This window comes from Prionailurus bengalensis, chromosome D3 (assembly GCF_016509475.1).
Source record: "Prionailurus bengalensis isolate Pbe53 chromosome D3, Fcat_Pben_1.1_paternal_pri, whole genome shotgun sequence".
Taxonomy (NCBI): Eukaryota; Metazoa; Chordata; class Mammalia; order Carnivora; family Felidae; genus Prionailurus; species Prionailurus bengalensis.
Window position 1 is genome coordinate 26,738,187 of NC_057356.1, and position 23,313 is coordinate 26,761,499.

Here is a 23,313-nt window from a genome sequence, read left to right on the forward strand (position 1 = left end):
CGACTCTTCCCCACGATTCGGCTCAGAAACCTGGAGGGATTACATTTTTCCACTGATGGCACAGAGTTGTTGAAAATCCACGGGGCTCCGCATTATATGAAAAGCTTAGGAAACTCATTAAGCAGGGCTCTGACAGCCTGTTCCTTTTTTCATCCCTCCCCCAAAAGGCCTCGTATTTATGCATGAGGAAAGAAAAAAAAAATCTCCAGCGTAGGATATGAAAAACCTCCAACTGTTGTTCCCTCGGTTATAGAGCAGAATGCCTCTGATTAACCCTTTGCAGCCACTTTCTCCCTAATTAGCGGTGGCTGTGGATGACCCCCAGCCCCACCCAACCACCAAATATGCTCCCCTCATCAAGTAGCAACTCAGGGAGGGCGGGGGGCTCAGAGGGATGAGTCCCGCGAGGTGGGTGGGGAAGCCAAGTGCAAGCAAAGGAATCTGGGAGGGCGGCAGGGAGCCAGGCCCACCAGCTCTCCTCAAAATTCCGAGGGAGCCCGTGCCACCATCTTGGCATCCCAGGCAGGGGACTGGCTTGTGCAAAGGCCAGGAGGAGGTGGGTGGAAAGGGAGGCCGGGGACAGTGAAGCACATGTGATTACCAGCTGTGACCGATCAGGCACTCACCACACACCAAGTGCTCTGCTGGGCGTTTTACGCCTGTTACAAAGGATTTCTCGCCGTCCTAAGTACTACGATTCCCTGTTTACAGACAGGGAAACTGAGGTTTGGGCAAAGTCACACAGCTAGCAGATGGGGGAGTGGGTATTTGAATCTAGGCCGCTGCCCCTGGGAGGGCCCCCAAAAGGCCACACCGGAGCCTCCATCTACAGACAGGGAAACTGAGGCCCACAGCAGATGCCATAGAGAAGAGGTGGGCTCAAGGCTGCACGGTTTGGATACTCTTCTTAATCGCTTTTCGGAAAACTCCCCAAAGGCAGGAACCGTCTCATGACCTTTAATGCCTCACACAGAGTTTTGCAGACAATAGGAGCTCTGTAAATGTCTGTCACTCAGCTCTGAAGGACATCAAGGTTCAGAACCGCATAGCCCCTGAATACCCCAACTTTGAATTTGGAACCTCAAGTTCCAGTCTGGATTGTCACTGACTTGCTGTGTGACTTTCTGTAGATCTCTTTCCCTCTCTGGGCTTTTTGGCTCCCCCAACACAAAAAGGGTGGGGTGGAATGATCTAGATGTCGTGACAACCAAAGCTCAGGAGCAGCTCTTGGAAGAGGAAATCAATGCCAAAGTCCTGTCCCTCAGTGATCTGTTTACACTTGCTTCCAGGGCTCATATAAAAACTTTTATGGATAACGAAACTCTGTTTACCCATCATCTACCAGGGCAGCTGCCTCGGTATATTCTTTGAACTGAGCACCAGAGGTTCTAGAGCCTTCTGGGTGCTTCCTGCCCAGATGGCACAGAGGGTGGGCGGGGGGGGGGGGCAGCTGCCTCAACACAGCCCCACATCTATCCCTCCCCTTCCCTGGAGCAGAAGGCAATTACCAAGAAGAAAGAACAGACTTCTGGCCACTAACTGAGGTATTACAGATGTCAAATTATAGGTGTGCCTAGGGAAGGGCCGTTTCTAGAAATCAAGCTGGTGAGTGACGGGAATGTGGGCTGGCAGGTAATTTCTGGCTTTGGCAGAAAGCAAATATTTGGACGTGGAGCCTGATGACACAGGACCAGGAATTCAACAGACCACGAAAATATCTTCAAATGCTGGGAGTGTGACCCTGCCCGCCTCTCGTGTGACAGGTCACAGCTAGAATGACAACAAGGCACTGACTGTGTGCCGAGAGCCATGCAGGGCACCGGACAAGCATGTTGTGTCATAACACCTCTGTTGGTATATGCCACCTGCTCCATTTCGTAGCCAAAGGGGGAAAAAAATGCTTTATCAGAGTAGAAAGACCTGCCCAAAATTACACCAGGAGTCAAAGTTAGGAAACCTAAAAGTTAGGAAATTCCAAGGCCCTACTAACGTCTTGGCTTCTCCCAGAGTCTGTCAGCTAAGGCCACATGGTTATCCGGGGCCTGGCAGGGACCTCAAGTCACATCTCTTGGCTCCCATGTTGGGTTCTTACCATTCATATATCAGTGGTGCTCAACGGTGGGCGATTTTGTCCCCAAGGGACATTTGGTAAAATCTGGAAACATGAGGGGCGCCCGAGTGGCTCGGTCGGTTAAGCGTCTGACTTCAGCTCAGGTCGTGATCTCGTGGTTTGTGGTTTGGGCTCTGTGCTGACAGCTCAGAGCCTGGAGCCTGCTTCCGATTCTGTGTCTCCCTCTCTCTCTGCCCCTCCCATGCTCAGTGCTCTCTCTCTCTCTCTCCCTCTCTCAGAAATAAACATTAAAAATTTTTTTTGTTTAATCTGGAAACACTATATACAGGCCAGGGGTGCTGCCCAACATCCCACGATTCACAAGACAGCCCCCACCACAGAGAATGATCCAGCCCCAAGAGTCGAGGTCGCTGTGATGTGAAACCCTGGTCTACATCATGGCACCTGTCACAAAAGGCACAACACGTCCTTCAATCCCTTGTCTTGATCGGGAGGGACAAGAAATGAGGCATCAGCAGACCTGGGCTGGAGTCCAGGCCGTAAACTTGGGGACTCGGGGCAAGTACGTCCCACCTTCTCCCTAAGCCTCAGTTTTATCATCTGTAGAACAGGGGTAACAAAAAAATAACACCTACCTCACAGCGGGGAGGGGAGGTGCATGCCACAAGAGTATAAGACAGTGTGCTTTGTTCAGGGGCTGGTACATGGGAAGTGCTCAAGAGGTGTTACTCCTTAAGCCTTAATTTCCCCACCTGTGAAATGGAACAACAGTCTATGCCTTGGAGTGACACTCGAGCTTTTTCCCTCCGACGTGGTTACACCGACGTCACGTTTTCCCAGATGGCCTTGCTCTAAGACACAAACGGCCTGGAGAAGTGGCAGCTGGAGAGAGCTGCTGGGCCAGCAGTGGACTTGGTGCGCACGAGAAACAAGCATTTTGGGTGAAGGCCGCTGAGAGTTGGCGGTCTGTTACCGCAGCATAACATGCCCTACCTACCCTGACAAATCCATCAAGCTCAGGAGTGCAAAGCAGCTGATAGTTATTACACACCGCCTAGCTTCCAGGTGCTGTGCTAAGTGCCTCGCAAGGAAACTGAGGCTCACAGAAGTCAAGTCACCTGTCTGAGGTCCCATAGCTAGTTAGTGGCAAGGCCGGGATTCAAACTCAGATATGCCTGAAAGGAGAGCAAAGCTCTTAACTGGATTGACCTAATTCTACCTGCATCCGTTTTTTTTTTTCCTTAATCAGGAAAAGGCAGCCAAGGATAAGCACATTTATGTTTAAAAACCAAAATAGGGGCACCTGGGTGGCTCAGTCAGTTAAGCATCTGACTCTTGGTTTCAGCTCAGGTCATGATCTCACGGTGTGTGGGTTCGAGCCTCATGTTTGGCTCTGTGTTGACAGTGTGGAGCATGCTTGGGATCCTCTCTCTCTCTCTCTCTCTCTCTCTCTCTCTCTCTCTCTCTCTCTCTCTCTCTCTCTCTCTCTGCCCCTCCCCAACTTGTGCAACACTCTCTTTTTCAAAATAAATAAATAAACTTTCTAAAAAACTGAACAACTTGTTCACAGACTTTGAAATGTTTAACTCCTAGTAATAATAGATGTTTTAGGATCCTCCCTTTCATGGAGCAGGGCAGTCTGGAGTGCTCCCCTGGCCTAGACACTGATGCTGGAAAAAAGCCAGTCTTGCATACTACGCTCCCAAATCGGAGCACAGAGCTCGCTGCTGTGCATGGCTCAGCCTTTATGATGAATGTTTGATGAGTTAAATGTGGGTGAGGACCACTTAGCATCCAAGAAATGGATTCCGTCCCCCGCCAGGAGATTTGCGCCAACTCCTAAAAGGGTGTGCTGCTCACGAGCCCCTGGGACCCTCAACCCAGCCCGGCTGAGCAGCCTCCTTTACGAGCAAGAGCCTACCTACGAGGTGAGAAAAGCATCCACTGGGAACACAGAAAGCTACCAAATTACAGGCCTTGGGCAGGTCGCTTGAGTTCGGCTCACTCCAATTTACTCCTCTGTGCGAAGAAGGATTAAGTAATACTCCCTGGCCATTCTCAGACCGTCGGTTGTGGTGGGTATAAAAGAGAAGAAGCCAGTATTCGTTATCTACTTACTGCTACGTAACAAATAGCCCCAAGACGTACTGGCCCGGATCAACCAACACGTGGTATCTCTTACGGTTTCTGGACGTCAGGGATCTAGGAGGGGCTTAGCTGAATAGTTCCGGTTCAGGGTGTCTTGTGAGCTGCTGACCAGAGGCACAGCCTCACCCGCAGGCTGAAGGATCCACTTCCAAGCTCGCCCACGTGGCTGATGGCACCTTTCACCTCCTCGCTGGCAGCTGACTGGAGGCTTCTGTCCTTGGCCACGCGGGCCTCTCCGCGGGGCTGCCCCAGCATCCTCCAGGCTTGGCAGCTGGCTTCCCCCAGAGCGAATGTTCCAAAAAGGGAAAGAGTGACCAAGAGGGGAGCTGCAGCGTCTTTGTAACTTAGTGACGCTGTCACTTTGGCGGTATTCTACCGGTCACACGCACCGACCTGGTCCTGCGGGGGAGGCGACCTCACAATGGTGAACGTCAGAAGGGCCGCCCGTGTGTGTTTGTGCCCTGCCTGCAAGGCAAGTGATTAGCACTAATCAAATTACAACGGTGACGTTCACAGCAGCCGTCTCCCGAGTTCCCCCCGTGTGCCCGGCGGGCACTGTGCGGCGATCTGTGTGTGTTACCTCCATACGATCTCCGCCACAGCCATGGGGTGAGGTAGTACCATCGTCCCATTTTACAGAAGAGGAGGCATAAAGAGGCTAAGTAGCCTCCCCAAAGTCATATCGCGACGGACAGGCAGAACCAGGACTCCACCCCACAGCCCTGGGACCCCACAGCTCGCTCTCGTCACCGACAGCGGTGTGCTGGAGCTGGCCTGCCCTGCTGCCCAGAGACAACTGCGAAATTGTCAGGAGTCAGTTGCGAGCCACTGGTTCAACGCGGCCACTAAGCTGAAGGAACACGCCATGAAACCAACCGCGTCAAAAGCACGGGTAACAAACGGTCAGATCTTATCAATGGCCCTCACTACTTCCCACCTTTTACTATTAAGTACGGTCCTGGGGTCACTGCCGCATACTGACTCTTCACGGTGTAAGTCGTACGTAACGATGATGCACCGAGTTTCAGGGACGGAGAGCCCGTAGCTTGCGCTCGGCCCTGGTGGGAGTATTTCCACCACAGGAATAGGCAGATGCTACAAATCCAGGCTTCCCCCCCCCACCCCCCAAAGACCCAGTTGTAAGGCATCTACCAGTAAACCACTGTAACTCACTCAGTACGTCATTTCCTCTCATAGGGAACTATCTTGATGACTCCTTGCTGAAGACCCCATTCTTCATGAAACCCCCAAATATAACACTCCCTGTGACACGTATCAATCCAGAGTTCCTTCCTGAAATGTTTGACTTCCTGATGAGGAAGCTAGAGGCACTTGTCTGAACAAAACATGTGAGATTCAAAAACGCTAAGACAGAAAAAGTAAGAGTAACAGAGGGGCCCTTGGGTCACAGAGATAGAAAGGGAGTGGGTGGGTGTGTTTAAACCTCAGGGATGGCTTGAAGTCACGACAACAGAGGGCAAAACCGATCCACATCTGCAGTCACTCCTGATAGCCAAGAATGGGAAATGACCCACATGTCCAGCCATGGCACTTAATAAATCATGCAGCATGCTGCATGGCCATGGACAACGTTTTTTTTTTTTTTTTTTCTCCCCTAAAGATACATACAACTGCTACATTTTTGGAGCACCTGAGCAGTTCAGATGGCTGAGCGTCCAACTCTTGATTTCGGCTCAGATCATGATCTCCCAGTTCGTGGGATCGAGCCCTGCATCAGGCTCTGCGGTGACGGTGCGGAGCCTGCTTGGGATTCTCTCTCTCCCTCTCTCTGCCCCTCCCCCTCTCACGCATGCACGTGCTCTCTCTCTCTCTGTCTCTTAAAATATATAAATAAACATTAAAAAAACAAACAAACCCTGCTGCATTCTTGAAAGGTTAGAAAGACACAGAGGATTGGCAGTTCGGTTGGAGAGAGGGAAGAAAAAAGACAGGAAGGAAAGGCATCTGAATGCCAAGAGCAGTTCTTGTTGATGTTAGAATCATGGGTTGATTTTGTTTCTGTTCAGTTTTTCTAGACTTTCCAAATATGAGACCAGCACACCTCACTTTCTTAGTTGGAGGGAGGGGAGCAGGGATCAACATTATTTCACACAAGCAGAGCCCTGTGGAGCCGCCAAGCCCTTTATCCTGCCCTGCGTGTCTCTCCAGGTCTCTCCCAGAGGCCCCGGTTTTGGCCCCAGCCTTTGGCCCCGCTGGATCCATGAAGGGGCCATTGTTCTCAGGGTGACATCATTCCGTTGCCTGGAGGGTGAAAAGGAGCCCTGAGAGGGTGCGGCCAGCCACTTCACGCTGGCTTCTGGGGCTGCAGTTAAGTCTAACACACCAGCCCCACGCCCTAAGGGGCAGCCTGAGAGCAGGGCAGCCTGAGAGCAGGGCACCTGATGGGGCACTGGACGTGCCCTGGCAGGCAGCACTGGCACTGGCCTCATGAGATGGACCAAGGGATCATGACAGCGGGACCCTACTCCCCTACGTGCCAGTCTCAGGAGAAGCATAAAACCCCGGAAGCCTGGGGCGCCTGGGTGGCTCAGTCGGTTGAGTGCCCGACTTCGGCTCAGGCCACGATCTCGCCGTTGGTGGGTTTGAGCCCGGCGTTAGGCTTGCTGCGGTCAGCACAGAGCCGGCTTTGGATCATCTTCTGTCCCCCCCCCCCTCTGTCCCTCCCCCACTTGCACTCTCTCTCTTAAATAAAAAACAAAAACAAACCAACAAAACCCCCCAAAAACCTGTACCTGGCACACAGTAGGTGCTCAATAAATGGTGGTTAGAGGTGAAGAGAGCGGAAGAGTACTCCAGGCAGGGGGAGCCATGAGGGCACAGGCCCTGGGTCCTGGGAAGAACCCCAGACCTCCCTGGGCTGGACTCCTGGTGTCCACTTCTAGAAGGTGTGTAGCAGGCCTCAGTTTAGCCATATGTGATACGGAGATCACACAAAGGGAGACGGTGCCACCAAGGGAACACAAAAATGAAGGAGAGGGGATTTCGGGAAGGCAGACTCAGCATAAGCTCCTACACCAAGGTGAACCGGGCCAGCTGAAGACCCCGGGCCTCCCAGGCTTTACCTTCTTTTTTTTTTTTTTTTTTTTTTTAATGTTTATTTACTTATTTTGAGACAGAGAGATAGCATGAGTGGGGGAGGGGTAGAGAGGGAGAAAGAGAGAGAATCCCAGGCAGGCTCTGTGCTGTCAGTGCAGAGCCAGATGCAGGGCTCAATCTCACAACCACGAGATCATGATCGGAACCGAAATCAAGAGTCGGACGCTCAACGGGCTGAGACGCCCCTCCCCCCACCCAGGCGCCCCTCACAGACTTTACCTTCTAGCGGAGGACACAGAACAAGCGAGTAAGAGGAAAAGAAGCACAGGTGGCATCAGCAGATCCCAGATCCCACAGGGCCCTGAAGGCCACGGTAAGAAGCTGGGGCTTTCTAAGTCCAGGGCGAGGCAGGGGGATGATCTGACCGCTTGGGTTGCTGGATGGAAAATGGACTGGAGGGGAAAGGGCCGGAATGTCGAGGGGGTAGTAGGTTGAATAATGGCCCCCAAAAGGATACGTCCACATCCCAGCCCTGGCACCTGTGAATGTGACTTTACTTGGAAAAACGGTCCTTGAAGGTGTAATTAAGGATCTCGAGATCACGCTAGATTATCTGGTGGGCCCTAAATCCAATGATAAGTGTCCTTATAAGAGACAAAGGACAAGGCCACATGAAGACAGAGGCAGCCTCAGAGGCCAAGGAAGACCTGGAGAAGCTGCAAGGGAGGGGAGGGGTCCTCCTCTGAGGCTAGGCGGGAGGTGTGGCTCCTCTGAGGCTAGGCGGGAGGTGTGGCCTGCCCACCGCTGGACTGGGGACTTCTGGCCTCTGGGACTTCAAGAGAAAATCTCCCTTGTTTTCAGCCACCAGGTGGGTGGCCATTTATTACAACAGCCTTAAGAAACTAATATGAACGAGGCATGTATGAAATTGGGGCTTCTGAAGATGACAGCCGCCAACAGCCCTTTCCTTTCAAAATCCCTGCCACTTGCTAAAAAAGTGTGTGTGTGTGTGTGTGTGTGTGTGTGCGCGCGCGTGTGTGCGCGCGCGTGTGTGCGTGTGTGCCTGTGTGGAGTGGGGAGACGCTGGGCTCTGCTGAATATTTTAAGCATCCATTTCACTCCATAATTGATGCAGAACTAAATACTCCCACTCAGCCTCCGGCTGGAGGGCTCAACACACAGCACCAGTGCTCAAACAGTGGATCCCCAGGGCAGGGCCGTGGGCCCTGTGAGGCAGACCCATGCCGGGAGTGCTGGAGTCCCAGCCTCACCCACCCATTCCAGCTGTGTGACCCCAGGCCTGTGACCTGACCTCTCTGTGCTTCAGATTTCCCATCCATGAAATATGGGACTATTCCCTCCTCCCCCAGTTTCCCTGGGGGTGGTTGTGCAGATTCAACGATCCCCCGTTTCTGGCAAGTAGCAGGTACTCGATGGATGTCAGATCCCTGTCCTTTTTCCCCCCGACTCTGGTGACTGGGGAAACACTCAGGCTGCACTGACAGTCCCCCCAAACCAAATTATATACAGCCAGGTTCTCAACCAGGGAAGGGGATGCCATTTTGCCCACAGGGGACACTTGGCAATGTCTGGAGACATTTTTGGTTGTCGTGACTGGGAGGGTGCTAGTGACATCTCATGGCAGGGAGGCCAGGGATGATCCTACAATTCACGGGACAGCTCCCTCCCCGCAAGCGAAGGAATTACCTGGCCCAAGACATCAATGGTGGTGAGATGGAGAAGCTCTGGTATACGGCAGCAGTTTGATGTTAGACACAGGTCTTTGATACCCTAAGATAGTTCCCTCTTTTCCAGCACATCTATCATACAGTCATGTGCTGATACGTTTTATCATCTGCCCCCTTGGAAAGCACCTTTAGGGAGGCAGCAGTTGTGTGTGTCTGTTCTCAGCCACCTCCCCGGTGCCCGCACCCTGGGGTGTGCCCAGTAAACCACAAGTGGACTGAACACGTGAGTGAATGAATGAAGATACACACATGATATATACCTCATGCTGAGCACAGAGCCTGGCACACGGCAAATGCCCGTGGAACGCCAGCCAGATTCTTATTCTTTCCTAAAGCAACCAGTCTGGCCATCTGGGCGGGTGGGACTTACCCCCACAGAGTCCGAACACCACCCCTGAGCCCCAGAGTGACATGAGATGCACACTTGTTAGGCACTTCCCGTATCCCAGGCGCTTAACAGACGCCAGGGTCGTGCTGGTTCTTACTTAACTGTCTCCTGCTGGACCACCTACCAGATGAGTCCCAGGCAAATCCCCATTTTACAGATGAGGATGCTGAGGCTAAAGGAGGTGATTTAACTTGCCCAAGATCACTGGGCCAGCTCGTGCAAGACCTGAGACTCGATCTCAAGTCTGTCCCGTTCCAAAGCCCTCTGTGTAGTTTCCTATGACCTTGGAGACCCCCTGCTTCCCGCTTTTCTTTCAGCTTCAGCCTCTGTGGCACTGCCATTGTTCCTGGGTTCTGGAACTTTCTGTCTGGCCTCTACTTGGAGTCCATCTCGTCTGCTGGGCTTCGTTCTCAGGCTCACACTGGGCTGCAGCACAAACGTGCCTCTTCCTGCCTTTGTCGCTCGGAGACAATGCGTTTGTTTTTCCCTCTTTCCCCCTTTTATTCCTTGGACACAGAGGCAAGCCATTAGCAAATTATTTCAAGGCTGGCTTTAGAAAACATTTCGGGGCACGCCTTTGAGGGTTACTTTAGGCCTGTGATAGATTCTTCCAGAGTGCTCTGAGTAAATTCGAGCCCGAGGCAGGACTTGGAACTGAACAGACTTTTTAGATAAGTCACGTACAAGTTCAAGTGGCGAAGACCAAAATCCCGCTCCCCTCCCCACCCCAGCACGGATACGGCCCTCGTCCCCAAACTCTTAAGTCATCGTCTGTGTGGCTTTAAAATGTTTCCTCCTATAAAACAAATATGTAAGTGAGGTCCCAGAGTAAAAGGGGTGTGTGTGGATTTTCCGGTTCACCGGGAATCTTTGAAGGGATGGCCGGAGAGAAAAGGTCTGGTTGTTGCAACAGCGACAGCGGAAGCTGAAGGCACACACGCCACACGCCAGGCATGGCCGCACGCGTCCCACATTTATAGGCACGTCCATGCCCGCAAACGGTAATAATGGGGAATGGAAACATGAAGTGATGATAATCCCCATTTCACAGACGAGAAAGCTGAGGCACAGAGAAGGGAAGAGTCCATCTGGGAAGTGGCAGAGCCAGGATTCAAATCCTGCCCTCTGTGACCACCTGGGCCCCCATCTCAGCTCTGCCCTCACCCTGCCAAGTCAGAACACCCTGAGATCACTGTGTCCGACGGGGAGAAGGCAATTTACAAGCGCGTGGACACCCTCGGCTCCCAGCACTGTGCCGGGTGCTCGTCTGAACCTCCACACAATGCCGTGGTTCACCCCATTTGACAGGGGAGGAAACTGAGGCCTGGTAAAGGATCAAAATCCCTCAACCAGGACGTGGGCGAGTCCGATTCAAGCTCTCAACCCCGGTGCGGCTGGTGCTCACCACTCGGTAGACGCCAGATGCTAAATGGGCAGGAACCCAGAGCCCGGAGTTATTTAGCACGCATTTACACCGCTTGCAGGCACCGTGACGCAACAGTGAGCAGAGGAGGCAGAGCCTGACTTCATTCATTCCTTCAGCAGGCTGGGGGGTGGGGGGGGGTGGGGAGGCCACAGAGTGGTGCTGACATGTTCGTTATCCAGGCCTGGGGGATTCAACCCCCAGGGTCATACGACTCCCAGGGCGGGAGAGCTGGATGTATGACCAAACCCCGTGCCCTTAACTGCATTGCCACAGAGGGGAACAAGAGAGAGGCAGAGACAGGTAGAGAGATACGGAGAGAGGCCAGAGATATGCACATACAGACAGAGACAGAGACAGAGAGACAGAAAGAATGAATAAGAGGCCTTTCCCCCCTGGCCCAAGGAACCCCTTCCAGCGGGTGGCTGCGAGGAAATGTCCCAAATTCAGGCCCCACTGATCCCAGGGCTACAAAGCAGCACAGACCCACAAGAGAACATGTCATATTAACGTGACCCGTGTGTTTCCATCTGACTGCTCCGGTAGCTGTGTGACCCTGGGAGAGTCACCACACCTCTCTGGGGGATGCTGAGTCCCTGCACCAGTCAGGACAGCTGTGAGCTTCCAGTGACCTCGAGTGTGCAGAGGGCCAGCCCAGAGCCTGGTGTGCCCCCCGTGGCACCATCCCCCAATGCTGGGGCAACGTGCCATCTGCGTGTACCATGCCGAGCCTAGAGAAGCAGCCGGCCCAGCCCTTCACCCGCCCTCAGGCCCCTCTGAGCTGAGCTGACACGGTCAGGTGTCAGAAGGCTCCCTCGTGAAAACACAAAGCCCTCTCTTTGAGTTCAGTCAGTCAGGTGGGCGTCCCTGAAGTGATCAGGAAGGCCCGGAGGAAAAAAAGGAGGGGCTTAGCTAGAGAGAGCCTGGAGTGGAGGGGGTGGCATCGGAGCCCGAGATCCTGGCCCTGGCTTCGCCGCTCACTCACTGTGCTACCCCGGGAGAGTGCCTTTCCCTCTCTGGGCCCCGGTCCCGCCTCTCTCGGTCATCACTGAGTTCCCTGAGATCGATTCGGCACCATCCTCTAGCATTACCTCCAATGTAATCATTGGAAGTCATTCCACCCTGGTCTCCTAAATCCCACCGAGATTGCCTGAGTGAGAGACGACAGAGCCCCAGGACCCACAGTGCGCCCCAGGCTCACGGGCCAGCAGGTGCACTTGCCCACCACCTTGGGTCTCCCTGGACAGTCAGAGACGACTTCACGATTCTGCTTGGATGGCAACATAACCAAAGCCACAAACCCAACCTGCACGTGACACGGACACTCGGCCATGCTGGGAGGCCCAGAGGAGTTGAAGCAGGTGCTAACTAATCCCTCCTAAAAGTAGGGGGGCTCCAGCATTCGTGTCTGGGGCCAGAGTATCGGCACTTACAGATAAATCAACTGGCACAGCGGGTCCGACTCACGTGCCGGCCCCGTCCTCATTTTTCCCCGGTTGGGGACACATTTCCTGACCGCTTCGGGAGACAGAGTGACTCCACCGTCAGGGGAATCAGCACCACCGCTGTCTCTCTCCCAGGCACGGGGAACAGGAAGCGGCCGGGCTTGATTGACAATGATTCTGGAAGAGGCAACTTCCCTGGTTGGATCTAGGGGGACCCCCCTCCCCTACTACGGGAGAGCACGGGAGGGGAGGAGTTTTTACTGTTGCTTTAATATTTTACAAAAAAAAAAAAAAACAACGTAATAAGCTTACAAGGTCTGGTGGCTCGGAGTCCGTCTGCCTTTTCCTCAGGGAAGAAAATCTCTGTTGGCTGCGGGCGGAGAGACGCCGGAAAGATTCCCGACTCCGGGAGGCCAGGTGTCGGAAGGAGGAGGTGCGCTTGAAGGGGGTCCGGCTGGCGGGCTCTCCACTCGCCCGCTCGTGGCCCACCGTGGTGGTCACTAAGTTGAGGGCTTCCTGGAAGGACCTCCTCACAGTGCCCATCCACTGGGTCATGTGGGTTTGGGCCACCGTAAGTTTGTCTCCCAGGTAATCCATGGGGCCGGAGGAGGGGAGGAAGGAGGTGAGCGAGGGAGAAAGCGATTGCAATGCCACGGTCCTCTCCCTCTTTCTACTTTCTGCTCCTGCGAGTTCTGGGCTCGCTTGGACAGAAAAGCTGGCAGCTCTCCTCAGCCAAACCAGGAGTAAATAACCATCGCTGAGCCAGCAGCCGGCGGCACCTGCGGGTCTCGCTGAGAATTCGGAGGCAGGTCAGGGTCAGGCTGGGAGTCCACCCACCCCGGTTGTAAAGTCAACACGCTGGGCGGTCCCAGCTTCAGCCCCGGCGGCACTCACGGGCTGCATCGGCTGTGACCGGGAGCTTGGGGGAAATCTAGCAGCACTCACTCCAGGGTGTGACGGTCCCCGCGAGGTGGGGGAGGAAGAGGCGGTGGCCCTGGGCACCCCAGTGCTCACTGTCCCTCGGGGAGGCGGCCCCTCCCGAGCGCACACTGGAAGGACCAGGTGGGCAGGCCACCTGCCACTGCCACTGCCCCCAGCCGGACCCTGCTCACCTGACCCATACCATTCAGGTTTTTTCGTCCTCTGGCCAGAGACTGACTCCAAACCTGCCGGCCGGCCGGCAGGCAGCTAGCTCACTTCCGGAGCCAGCCTCCAGGGCCCCCGGGTCCCCTGGCTCTCTCCTGGCTCGGCAGCCCAGGATGACATCAGTCCCCGTCTTAGCGAGGGGCTTCGCTGCCCAGGAATGCAGGAGGGGCCTCGGGGAGGCGGCCGCCCAGGGAGCTGACGTCCGCCCCCATTTTTTTTCTCCCCCAAGTCCCAACTCGCTCACCGTCCCTCGGGGCTGACGGTGACTTCACGTGCCAACAGCCTACCCGCCCTGTGCCCTCACTGCGGGCTGCACGTGTGTGCGTCCGGGCGCGTGGCTGTTGGAGATCTGGCAGCCCCGGGAAGGTTGGGACAGTTGGGAAACTGCCTCTGGGGTGACAGGCAGCATCTCGGGACCTCCTCAGCTCTCGAGCTGTCGGTCTGTCTCCCTCTGGTGGCCTGTTTCTCGGTCAGGTTCTTCTGCTCCCTCCCCGCGTCTCAAGTTCCACTTGTTTGTCCCCAAGCTCGGCTCTGTGTCTGTCTCTCTCTCTCCTCTCCAGCTTTCTCTCGCTCCCTCCCTCCCTCCCTGGAAAGCAACACCCAGCCAGGTGAAACAGCCCCAAGGTCCCCCAAGGAAGGAACTGGGCTGGGCTGTATTTCAGTGCAGGCGGGGTTGCCATGGCAACCCCGGGGTACAGCATCTGCCCCATCCTGGGCGGGAGGTTCTGCACCGGGAGCAATGGGAATGATTCATGGTTTACACTGGGTCACATGAGCGCCTGGGTTTTAACCCTTGCGGAGCTGGAGTAGTCAGTGGGGGATGCAGACAAGACGGAGACCGGAGGGGGTGTTTGTCAGGAAAGGACCTGCTACAGCTGGGATGGATAACAGAGGGGAGGCACACTTGTTGAAGGAGCTTTCTCCCTCCGGAGGGGACCCATGCCCCCATTCTGCAGGTAAGCAGATGCAGGCTCAGGGACGTAGATTCACCTGCCCAAAGTCACACAGCAAAGATACCACCAGGGCACGGACGGAGGCTGTTCCGACCCCCCTGTTTTTTGCTGGGTGTGACAGGGCACCTAGCCCAGAGTTGGAGTTCAATAAATATTTATTGTTCGAACGCCGAGTCCAAGACTGATACCTTGATAGGTCTGACTGCCTCCCAAACGCCTTCCCCCACCCACGTTACCTCAGTTTTGAATAAATATTTGCTAGATGCTGATGAAAGGGCCTCACTTGAGAAGGTTTTTTTATGAAAGCATTTCTGATGATACAGCTGACACACATCTCTTTCTACCCTGGATTCCCAGTCCTTATGGCTGTTCATTTGTTCATTCATTCGTGCATTCATTCAGTCGCTTATTCACTCCAACATTCAGAGAGTACTTGCTCAGGGCCAGGCACTGGGTACAGAGACTAAGTATGGCCCCTGCCACTGAGGACTAAGCAGGCAACGATGACGGTGGCTAATATTTACCGAGAGCAAAACTGAGTTCCCAATGCCATTCTAAGTGTTCACAGGAATTACCTCATGCACCCATTTGACAGAGGAGGAGACTGAGGCCCAGAAAGGCAAAGTTCATCTGCTAAGGTTGTTCAGTGTGGTAGGAGCTCAAAGATGGCCCCCAATGCTCCTGGCCCCTGTCATTCACACCCTGGCGTGGTCCCCTCCCACAACGAATCAGAGTTGGTCTCCGAGCCCAAGAACATAAGGCAGGAATGACAGGGCGTGACTTCCAAAGCCAGGGCAGAAACAGTAGCAGTTTCCTCTCTTAGATGGTGCTGGGGGAAGCCAGCTACCATGCTGTGAGGCTGCCCAAGCAGGCCTACGGGGAGACCCCTGTGGAGGGAATCCGAGGCCCTCAGTCTACAGCCACACGAGAGAACCACTTCGGAAGCAGATTCCGCATCCCCAGTCAAACCCTCAGATGACCGCTGCCCTTGACTTCAACCTCATGAGAGTCCCTGAGCCAGAGACCCCCAGCCCAACTGCTCCCACATTCCTGACCCACAGAAATCACACGAGAGGCAGGACGGTGTCTGGCTCATCGGGGAACCAAGGGCTGACGCAGAATGAGGAGGAAAAAGAAGGGCTGATGAGGGGTTCTTGGAGCAGCTTGCGGGTCCCGTATGTTAGGAAGCATTACCCCATCCTGGTAGATGAGGAAGCGTGCATGGGGCACCGATTCCACCTCCATACGTGTGTCTAGCCCTGCCCACCACCCCCTCCATCCTCCAGGGTCCCAGGGCTTCTGGTCTCAAAGTTTGCCTGTTTCCTCACATGGAGTGACCATGGTCAGCCTCCTGCAGCGGGCAGACCACTTCACAGCCCTGCTCCCTCATTCAGCAAGCTAGGAACTGCCAGGGAGGGGGCAGACATAGGGAACAGCTGAGTCCTTCCCACCTGGGTCCTGCAAAGCGACACCAGAAATACCTAAAGCGCTGAAAAAGGACACAGCTTTTTAACAGACCATCTGGACACAGAGCTGGGAAATCTGGGAACCTTTGGGAGGGAAAAAAGTTCAATCAAAGCAGTACATAAATCACCTTAAAATGATAATACCCAGTGTTGGCCAGGCTGTGAGGAAAGAGACACTCTTACCCATAGCAGATAGAAAAGGAAATCAGTACATAATTCCAAAGGGAATTTAACATCCAAGATTAAAAGTATTAAAAACAATGGCCTGGGGTGCCTGCATGGCTCAGTCGGCTGAGCCTCCGACTTCGGCTCAGGTCAGGATCTCACGGTTCAAGAGTTCGAGCCCCACGTCAGGCTGTGTGCTGACCGCTAAGAGCCTGGAGCCCCTTTCGGACTCTGCGTCTCCCTTTCTCTCTGCCCCTCCCCCGCTCACACTCTGTCTCCCTCTCTCTCAAAAATAAATAAACACTAAAAAATAAAAAACCCAAAACACAATAGCTGCCAGCTAGTGACCTATATGCAAAAGCATACTGATGTCTATACTTACTTTGATATGCAGGGGAAAAACAAAAAAAGAAATGGATGGATGGCTAGATTTTTACAAAACAAATTTAGCAAATGTTAGCAGTTATATTATCTAGCTGGTGAGTGTGAGTCCCCCTGTCCCCAGTATAACTTTTCTGTATGTTTGAAAATTATGACTGCGGTAGGAGGACGTGCCTGCCTTTTCACCCTGTGGTTCACGATCCAGTTTCACACCGAGAAACCTTCTCATTGCCAAAGAAGGCACACAAACCTTTTGCTACAAGGATGTTTATTATGGTCAGATAGGAGTTTTATATTTGTGAAAAATTAGTAAGAGCCCAACTGTGCAACAAAAAGGGAATTGCTCAGTGCTGTGCTCAGCCATACTGATGTCGGGGGAAAAAAATCGGTAATGCCGATCCTGTCTTTATTTATGAGGTTAATGGTTTGTTCATGGATTTTTTACATTAACTTTTATTTCAAAAAAAAAAAATGCCACATTGAGGGGCACCTGGGCGATAAGTCAGCTAAGCGTCCGACTCTTGATTTCGGCTCAGGTCATGATCCCAGGGTCATGGGATCAAGCCCCACGTTGAGATGCTTGAGATATTGTCTCTCTCGCTTTCTCTCCCCGCCCCTCTCCCCCCACTCACACAGTGCTCTCTCTAAAATAAATAAAAATTTTAAAATACCACATCAAAACATTATTTATCTTGAGCGCTGGTGTTTTTGTGTGCCTCCCTAAATTTTGTACCGTAGGTGTCTGCCTCGGTCCCCTCACCCTAGTCCAGCCCTGGGTTTGCTAAATCAATACAGTATCACAGTGAAGGATGTGGAGACCTGCCTCTAGCTTTTATTAGCTGTGTGACGCCGAGGAAGCTGCTCGACCTCTCTGATTTTCAGAGATGAAATCATCAAACTCATCATCGCTATTGACACGGTCGGTACCACTTCCTGGGTGCCAGGCATTGTGTTACATCATTGCTTATATCATTGTTATATCATCTGCTCCTTCCAGCAACGAAATGAGGTTTCTGCTACGATTATTAGCCCCCTTGTACAGATGGAAAAACCGAGGTGCGGGGAAGCTCAGCGACCAGCCCACGGGCAAACGGCTATTAAGCGGTGGCGTTTGCTAACCCTGGCCTCCCGCCTTGGACAAGGTAGAGGATGTCCTTCCTGGCCCCACCAAATCAGTCTGGATAGGAGATAAGCATCCAGACAAGCAGAGGAGGCAGGACTACACAGCTCCACCTCCTTCCAGAAGGGGAGAGTGGTATGGAAATGAGCTGAAAAGCCAGATTGCCTGCCTGCTCCCTCCTGGCTCCCTTTAGGTACAGTGTGGTCTGAATGTGTGACTATAAAAAGCGTCGCTCCCTGAAAACTGGGACACAGCACAAGCACTTTCCCCCCAGAGGGCTCTTTCTGCAAACTCTTCTATTCTCTCCAGGAAACTCCTGGGACATTGCTGGGCATGAAAAAGGAAAGGAAGCCATCCCCTTACATAATTAATCCCCAAAATGCTGCAGAAACTGCTGACATCCAGGAAATGAATGGGAATCTTATCCACGACGTGAGGTGGGACCCAGAGATCACCATTTCCAGACAAGCGTATGCGGTCGCCGGAATGAGAATGTCGGTCACTCATTCATTCAGCAAACATTCCTCGTGCAGTTACTTTGTGCGCAAGCTGTGTGGGGGCCCCGGATGGGGACCCACGGTCCCTGAACAGCTCAGGGTAGCTTTCTGATTCTCAGTCATGAAGGGGGCGGGAGGGTGTTCCAGCGGACCGCCTCAAACGGGAAGCTACATTTTCTCCCAAGAATCTGATCCCAAAGGCACCCTGTAGAGAGTTCCTCAGGTAGAAGAAAAAGCCAGAAAAAAAAAAAAAAAGAACAATCGTAACACGAGTGTCAAGTGGGTAATATGCTGTGGGAACGTAAGAGGGATCCCAAACCAACCCAAGAAAGTGGGCTGTTGAGAAAACAAGAGCAAAGGGAAGATGACCGTTTACTGAGGATCTGCAGTTGGAGGAGGGGTACCTGCGTGGGGTTTTGAAGGATGAATAGGAGTACACCAGGAAGGGAGAGATAAAGACCAACCCTATGCAAAGGCCAGCGGCGTGACCATATTCAGTCTCGCCTCTGGGCTTTTGTGCTTTGCTGCATCCCTGTCTGAAGCTGCCTTCCCCTAGTCTCCCGCCTCTACTGAACCTTCCCTCACCCCAAGACCACCCTCAGCAGCTTCGGCCTTTTCCATACCAGCCCCAGAAAGTGACCCTCTTCACATCCTGCTTCCCCAAACATTGCACATACCCAAACTGTGCATCCGGGGCCTAGAAGTACGCTAACATCACGTTGCCGGGGAAGGTGATGGCGGTGAAAATCACGACAACCATTAACTGAGGATTTACTATGTGCCAGGAGCTAGTTACTCACACATCTGGTCTCATTCAGCTTTCACAACAGCCCTATAGGGTCAGTTCTGATGTCACTTATCCCCATTTTGCAAAGGAAGACTGTGAGGTTTAAAGAGCCAAAGGGACTTGTCCAAGGTCACCGAACTGGTAAGGGGGGGCTCTGGGACTTGAACCCACGGGTGTCTGATTCCAAAGCCCCCCCTAGCGCAGAAGCCAGACTCTACCCATACCTCTAAGACCCTTGAAAGTGGCCAATTGTGCCCCAAGCCCCGTGGCATGAGGATGGTGACTTTTCCACACACTTCTCTGGGTTGTCCCCAGACCTCCTGCAGTCAAGCATCGCACGGGCAAGAAACGCACGCAGAAAGACTGGTCTGCTTGCAAATCAACCGGTTTCCTTTCTCCCCACCAGGCTTGGAGAATAATTCCTGGGACCACGTGGCTTGTGGACACAGTTTAAACCTATTTTCTCTCCCCCTCAGATAAGCGATGCTTTCAGAAAGTCAGCAGATGGCTCGGGGTCTCCCTCCAGGACTGACGCCCTTCGGCTCAGAGCCCTGGTTTCCCTACTGAAGATCAGACAACCTGCCCATTCAAAAAGTTGTGGCAAAGAACCAATTGAGATGGTTCTTGCCCAGCACGTACAAGATGGTAAATGACAGCCACAGGGGAAGTACTTATTCTATTCTACTCGATATCATGTCACCACGGGATGGGTCCCATTCACCCTGATTCACAGCCTGCAGCACTCAGCAGGCAGGAGACATGCCTAGTGCAAAATGAAGGAACCACCGTGGCTTGAACCCGAGTCCTACAACTCCCAACAGCCCTCTCACTAGGCTTGTTTCCAAGGCAACAGGGAAAAGTCTGATACGAGGAAAAAAAAAAAAAAAAAACCAACCCAGAAATGGCTTGATCTCACAAGTCAACCCCAGGTTATTTATACACCAAGCCCAAGACTGTTTCCTTGTGTCCATCCATCACATTCTTACTCAAAAAGCCGTTTTAATGACCAAAGATGCCCTTAATTAACCTTGGAAGGGGAGGGGAAAAAAAAATCATCTGGAAAGGAAATCTTTCTAGAAACAGCCAGGGTCTCATGACCCTCCTTCATCAGGCCCTGCCCTGAGCTCAAGGGAAGAACAGCCTTCTCCACACTGCGAAGGGCCGGCTGTGTGGCCCCGCCTGCCAGTCTGTAATTAGAGCCCCTCTTCCGAGACCTGGGCATCTGATAAAGCTGCAGGCCCCGGCCTCCTCTAAAATGTAAACCAGGGTCTGAGTCACCGGGCTGGGCTGCCCACGAGGCCCATCACACAGCCACCCTCCACTCCTCGGGCTCCCTGGGAAGAAGGGGGTTCCCCTCTGTACTCTTTCTGGCTGCCTTGCCTGGGGCTGGACAGCAGGTTTCTTTCCAGCACAGCAGCTGACTTTCTCCATCTTGGGATCAGTTAGCAAAAGAGAACCAAGATGTTCTTGGGGAGCGACAAATCAGAACGGGGACGAGGGATATGTGACGACCCCTAAGAAATGTACCCCTGAGCAGGGAGCTTGCTAGCCTTGGCTGAACTTGCCCCTCAGCAGTACCCCAAGATTTTAAGCATTGGCATGAGGCTAATAAAAGGTTAGGAGCATGGGTAAAAGGCCTTTCTTTCCTTGCTGTCTGCCTCCCTCCCTTGTGACTTCAACAAGCATCTGCTTGAGCACCTGTGGCACACCAGGCTGGGGAGACGACCCCGGGCTCCCGGAACAGTGTGATTTGGAGTCCACAGCAAGTGTAATGACAAATCACGGGAGTTGCCATTTGTCAAGGTCCTACGGTGCCCCCTGTCACTGCCGTGACCCAAGTCGCCCAGGAAGGTCGTGACGGCCACTGGACAGACCAGGGGGCAGAGACTCCAAATGACAAAGTGCCTAGCCCTCGTCACACGGCGGCTGCGTGCGGAGCCATGACTCGGACCCAGGTCTGGCTGAGCCCACCGCCTGCGCTCCTACCCTCCCCCACCCAGGCAACCCTGCCCTGGTGAGCACTTCTGGTTATGCCAGCTTGAGGCAGGCATGTGGGGTGCTGAAGACATGGTCGCGGGGGCAAACACCTTACTCTGTGTTCCTCCTTCCTGCTTTCCACGTCGCTTCCTCGGGCTTGGGTCGGCCAGAACCCCAAGGAAAGCCTGATCGTGATGAGCACGTGGTTCCCCAAGATGGCCTCAGAGACCCCCCCTTCCTGCCCTCATTTCCAACAAGGGCTCTGCCGTATCCACCCGGCAGCCTCAGAGGGCACCGTGCATCTACCTGCTCTGGTGGAATGGAGGGGGAGTGGGCACACCCGGGGCCGGCAGACCCAGGCTTGAGGCCTGCCAGGCTCTGCCCTCTGTTGCTCGGGGTCCTCAGGCAGTGCCCCCTCCCCCATGGCTCTTGACCCCCCAAGGAGACTGTACTACAAGATTGCGGGGAAGTCTGGCTCAAAACCCCAGTCATCCCCTCTCAAAGGCGACCTGACCTGGCCTTGAGAGACCAGCAGACCCGAGTTCAAATACCACGTGGTCTTCTCTTGCCCGAGCCGCCTCATCTCACGGATGGAGATCCTGACATCTGCCTCGCACAGAAAGTGCCGGTGGTGTGCACAAAGTAGGCCCCCAGCAAAGGTGGGGGGGGGGTGGTGTCAGATTCCGATGGGGGGTGCCCATGGCTGGACCGCTCACATAAACTTTCGAAGAGAAATGGCCTTTCCGAAGGGCAAGCCCACATCTACTCGAACACTGCAAGGACACGGTTGGCGTTTCCCAAGCACTGACGGTGTGCCAGGCCCTACGCCATCTTGTGTCATCCCCACAGACACAGTCAAGGGCAGGGCTCCCGAGACGGGCTGCTCGCTGTGTGACCCTGGCTAAGTGGCTGGCCTTCTCTGGCCCTGTCCTCCCTTGTCTTTAAAACAGGATGAAAATGGTCCCTTGTTTCCCAGGTGGTGCTGAAAGTTACATGACGTGCGTCTGCCCATCTCATGAGAGCACAAGAAATGCCCCCGTTGTACAGAGGAGGAGACCGAGTCGGAGAGAGCCCTCCCATGTCGGCCCCCATTACTCTCGTCACCCAGCTTGCCAGCCCTCAGCCCTCTTCTCTTGTCAAAGCTGCCGTAACATCCCTGCTTGCCTCCACAGAGGAGCGGCCGTCTCCCGACCCAGCTGGAGGTCCATTCTCCAGGGCCACTCATCTCTACGTGCACGCTGTCCTGCCCATGCTGTTTCTGGAGCCACCCTGTGCCGGGCAGGGAGGGCAGGGAGGGCAGGGAGAGGGGCAGCTGGTCTGCCTCAGCTGGTCCACCTCCGACGAGGGTGTGTTCACCCCTGTGGGGTGGACTCAAAGGCTGGACTCAAAGGCTCGCGTCACCCGCGCTTGCAGGGGCAATCAAGGGGAGACCCCCAGCTCCCCTCTCCCCACTGTTTCCCGCTGCTAAGGTTACCTCACCGCAGCCCCTCTTACCGGGGTACTTCTAGTTTCTGAGTCTTCGCTCCTTGTAGACTCTCCCTTTGACCTCCCAACACAAAGGAGCTGCCCAAAGCAGGCCCTCTCTACCACTGTAACCCTTCCTTTACATGGTAACGCCTACCATCCCCTGGCATTTTCCTGACCGTTTATTACTATCTCTCTAAGGAAGGCTCTTGGGAGCAGAACCCAGATGTCTTATTCTCTCTGCTATTGCCCTGTGCCTAGCACACTGGAGGCTCTCAGTAAGTGTTTGTTGAGTGAATGACTAAATGAATGAAGTGAAGGGGGGGGAGAGGAGGGGAGCGAAGAAGTACTATTGTATTTCTACTGCAATCCCATCCCTTCTTCTCCTCCTTCCTTGGCCAACTCCTACCCATCTTTAAAAAAAATTTTGTAATGTTTATTTATTTTTGAGAGAGACAGAGACAGAATACGAGAGGGTAAGGGGCAGAGAGAGAGGCAGACACGGAATCCAAAGCAGGCTCCGGGCTCCGAGCTGTCAGCACAGAGCCCAACGCGGGGCTCGAACCCACGAACCCATGAGATCTCAACCTGAGCCGAAGTCGGATGTTTAACTGACTCAGCCACCCAGGTGCCCCAATTCCTACTCATCTTTAAAGACCTCACGATGATGTCCCTGCCTCCAGGAAGCCTTCCCTGCCACCTTCTCTACTCAGTTCAGTGCCTCCTCTGGGCTCCCCAACCCCCAGGCTTCCCCATCACTGTGTCCTCTAGATGCCATACTATAGGGCCAATTTCCACCAGCTGTGAACACTTTGAAGGTCATGGCTGTGTCGATTCCATTCTTTATCTCCAGGGCCCATCCTGAGGTCAGGCACAGAGTAAATGGCTCAGCATTACAGTAAAACTTCTAGACCCCCAACCACACAGCAAGCCCAGGCAGGGCCCTTTGAATCAGATAATTTATGGACTCCTCAGCATTGCCTTGTAAGCAGGGGGGTGGGGGGGGGACCATCTTGTACACATTTTATAGATAAGGAAAGTAAGGCTCAGAGAAGCCAAGCTACTTGGCCACGATCA

General features: G+C 53.8%; 1 protein-coding gene across 3 annotated transcripts in view; it reads right to left on the reverse strand.

Moving 5' to 3' along the window:
• Positions 1-23,313, reverse strand: part of KIAA1671 (KIAA1671 ortholog) — a 149,059-nt gene that overhangs the window by 59,372 nt on the left and 66,374 nt on the right. The window contains exon 1 of one of the 3 annotated variants that reach the window (XM_043558078.1): positions 12,593-22,973. The exons of the other annotated variants lie outside the window; for them this stretch is intronic. Within the exon in view, the coding sequence (XP_043414013.1) occupies positions 12,593-12,877 (285 nt within the window). The 5' untranslated portion in view covers positions 12,878-22,973. Of the gene's footprint in view, positions 1-12,592; positions 22,974-23,313 lie in introns of those variants that run through there. 3 annotated transcript variants of the gene reach the window in all.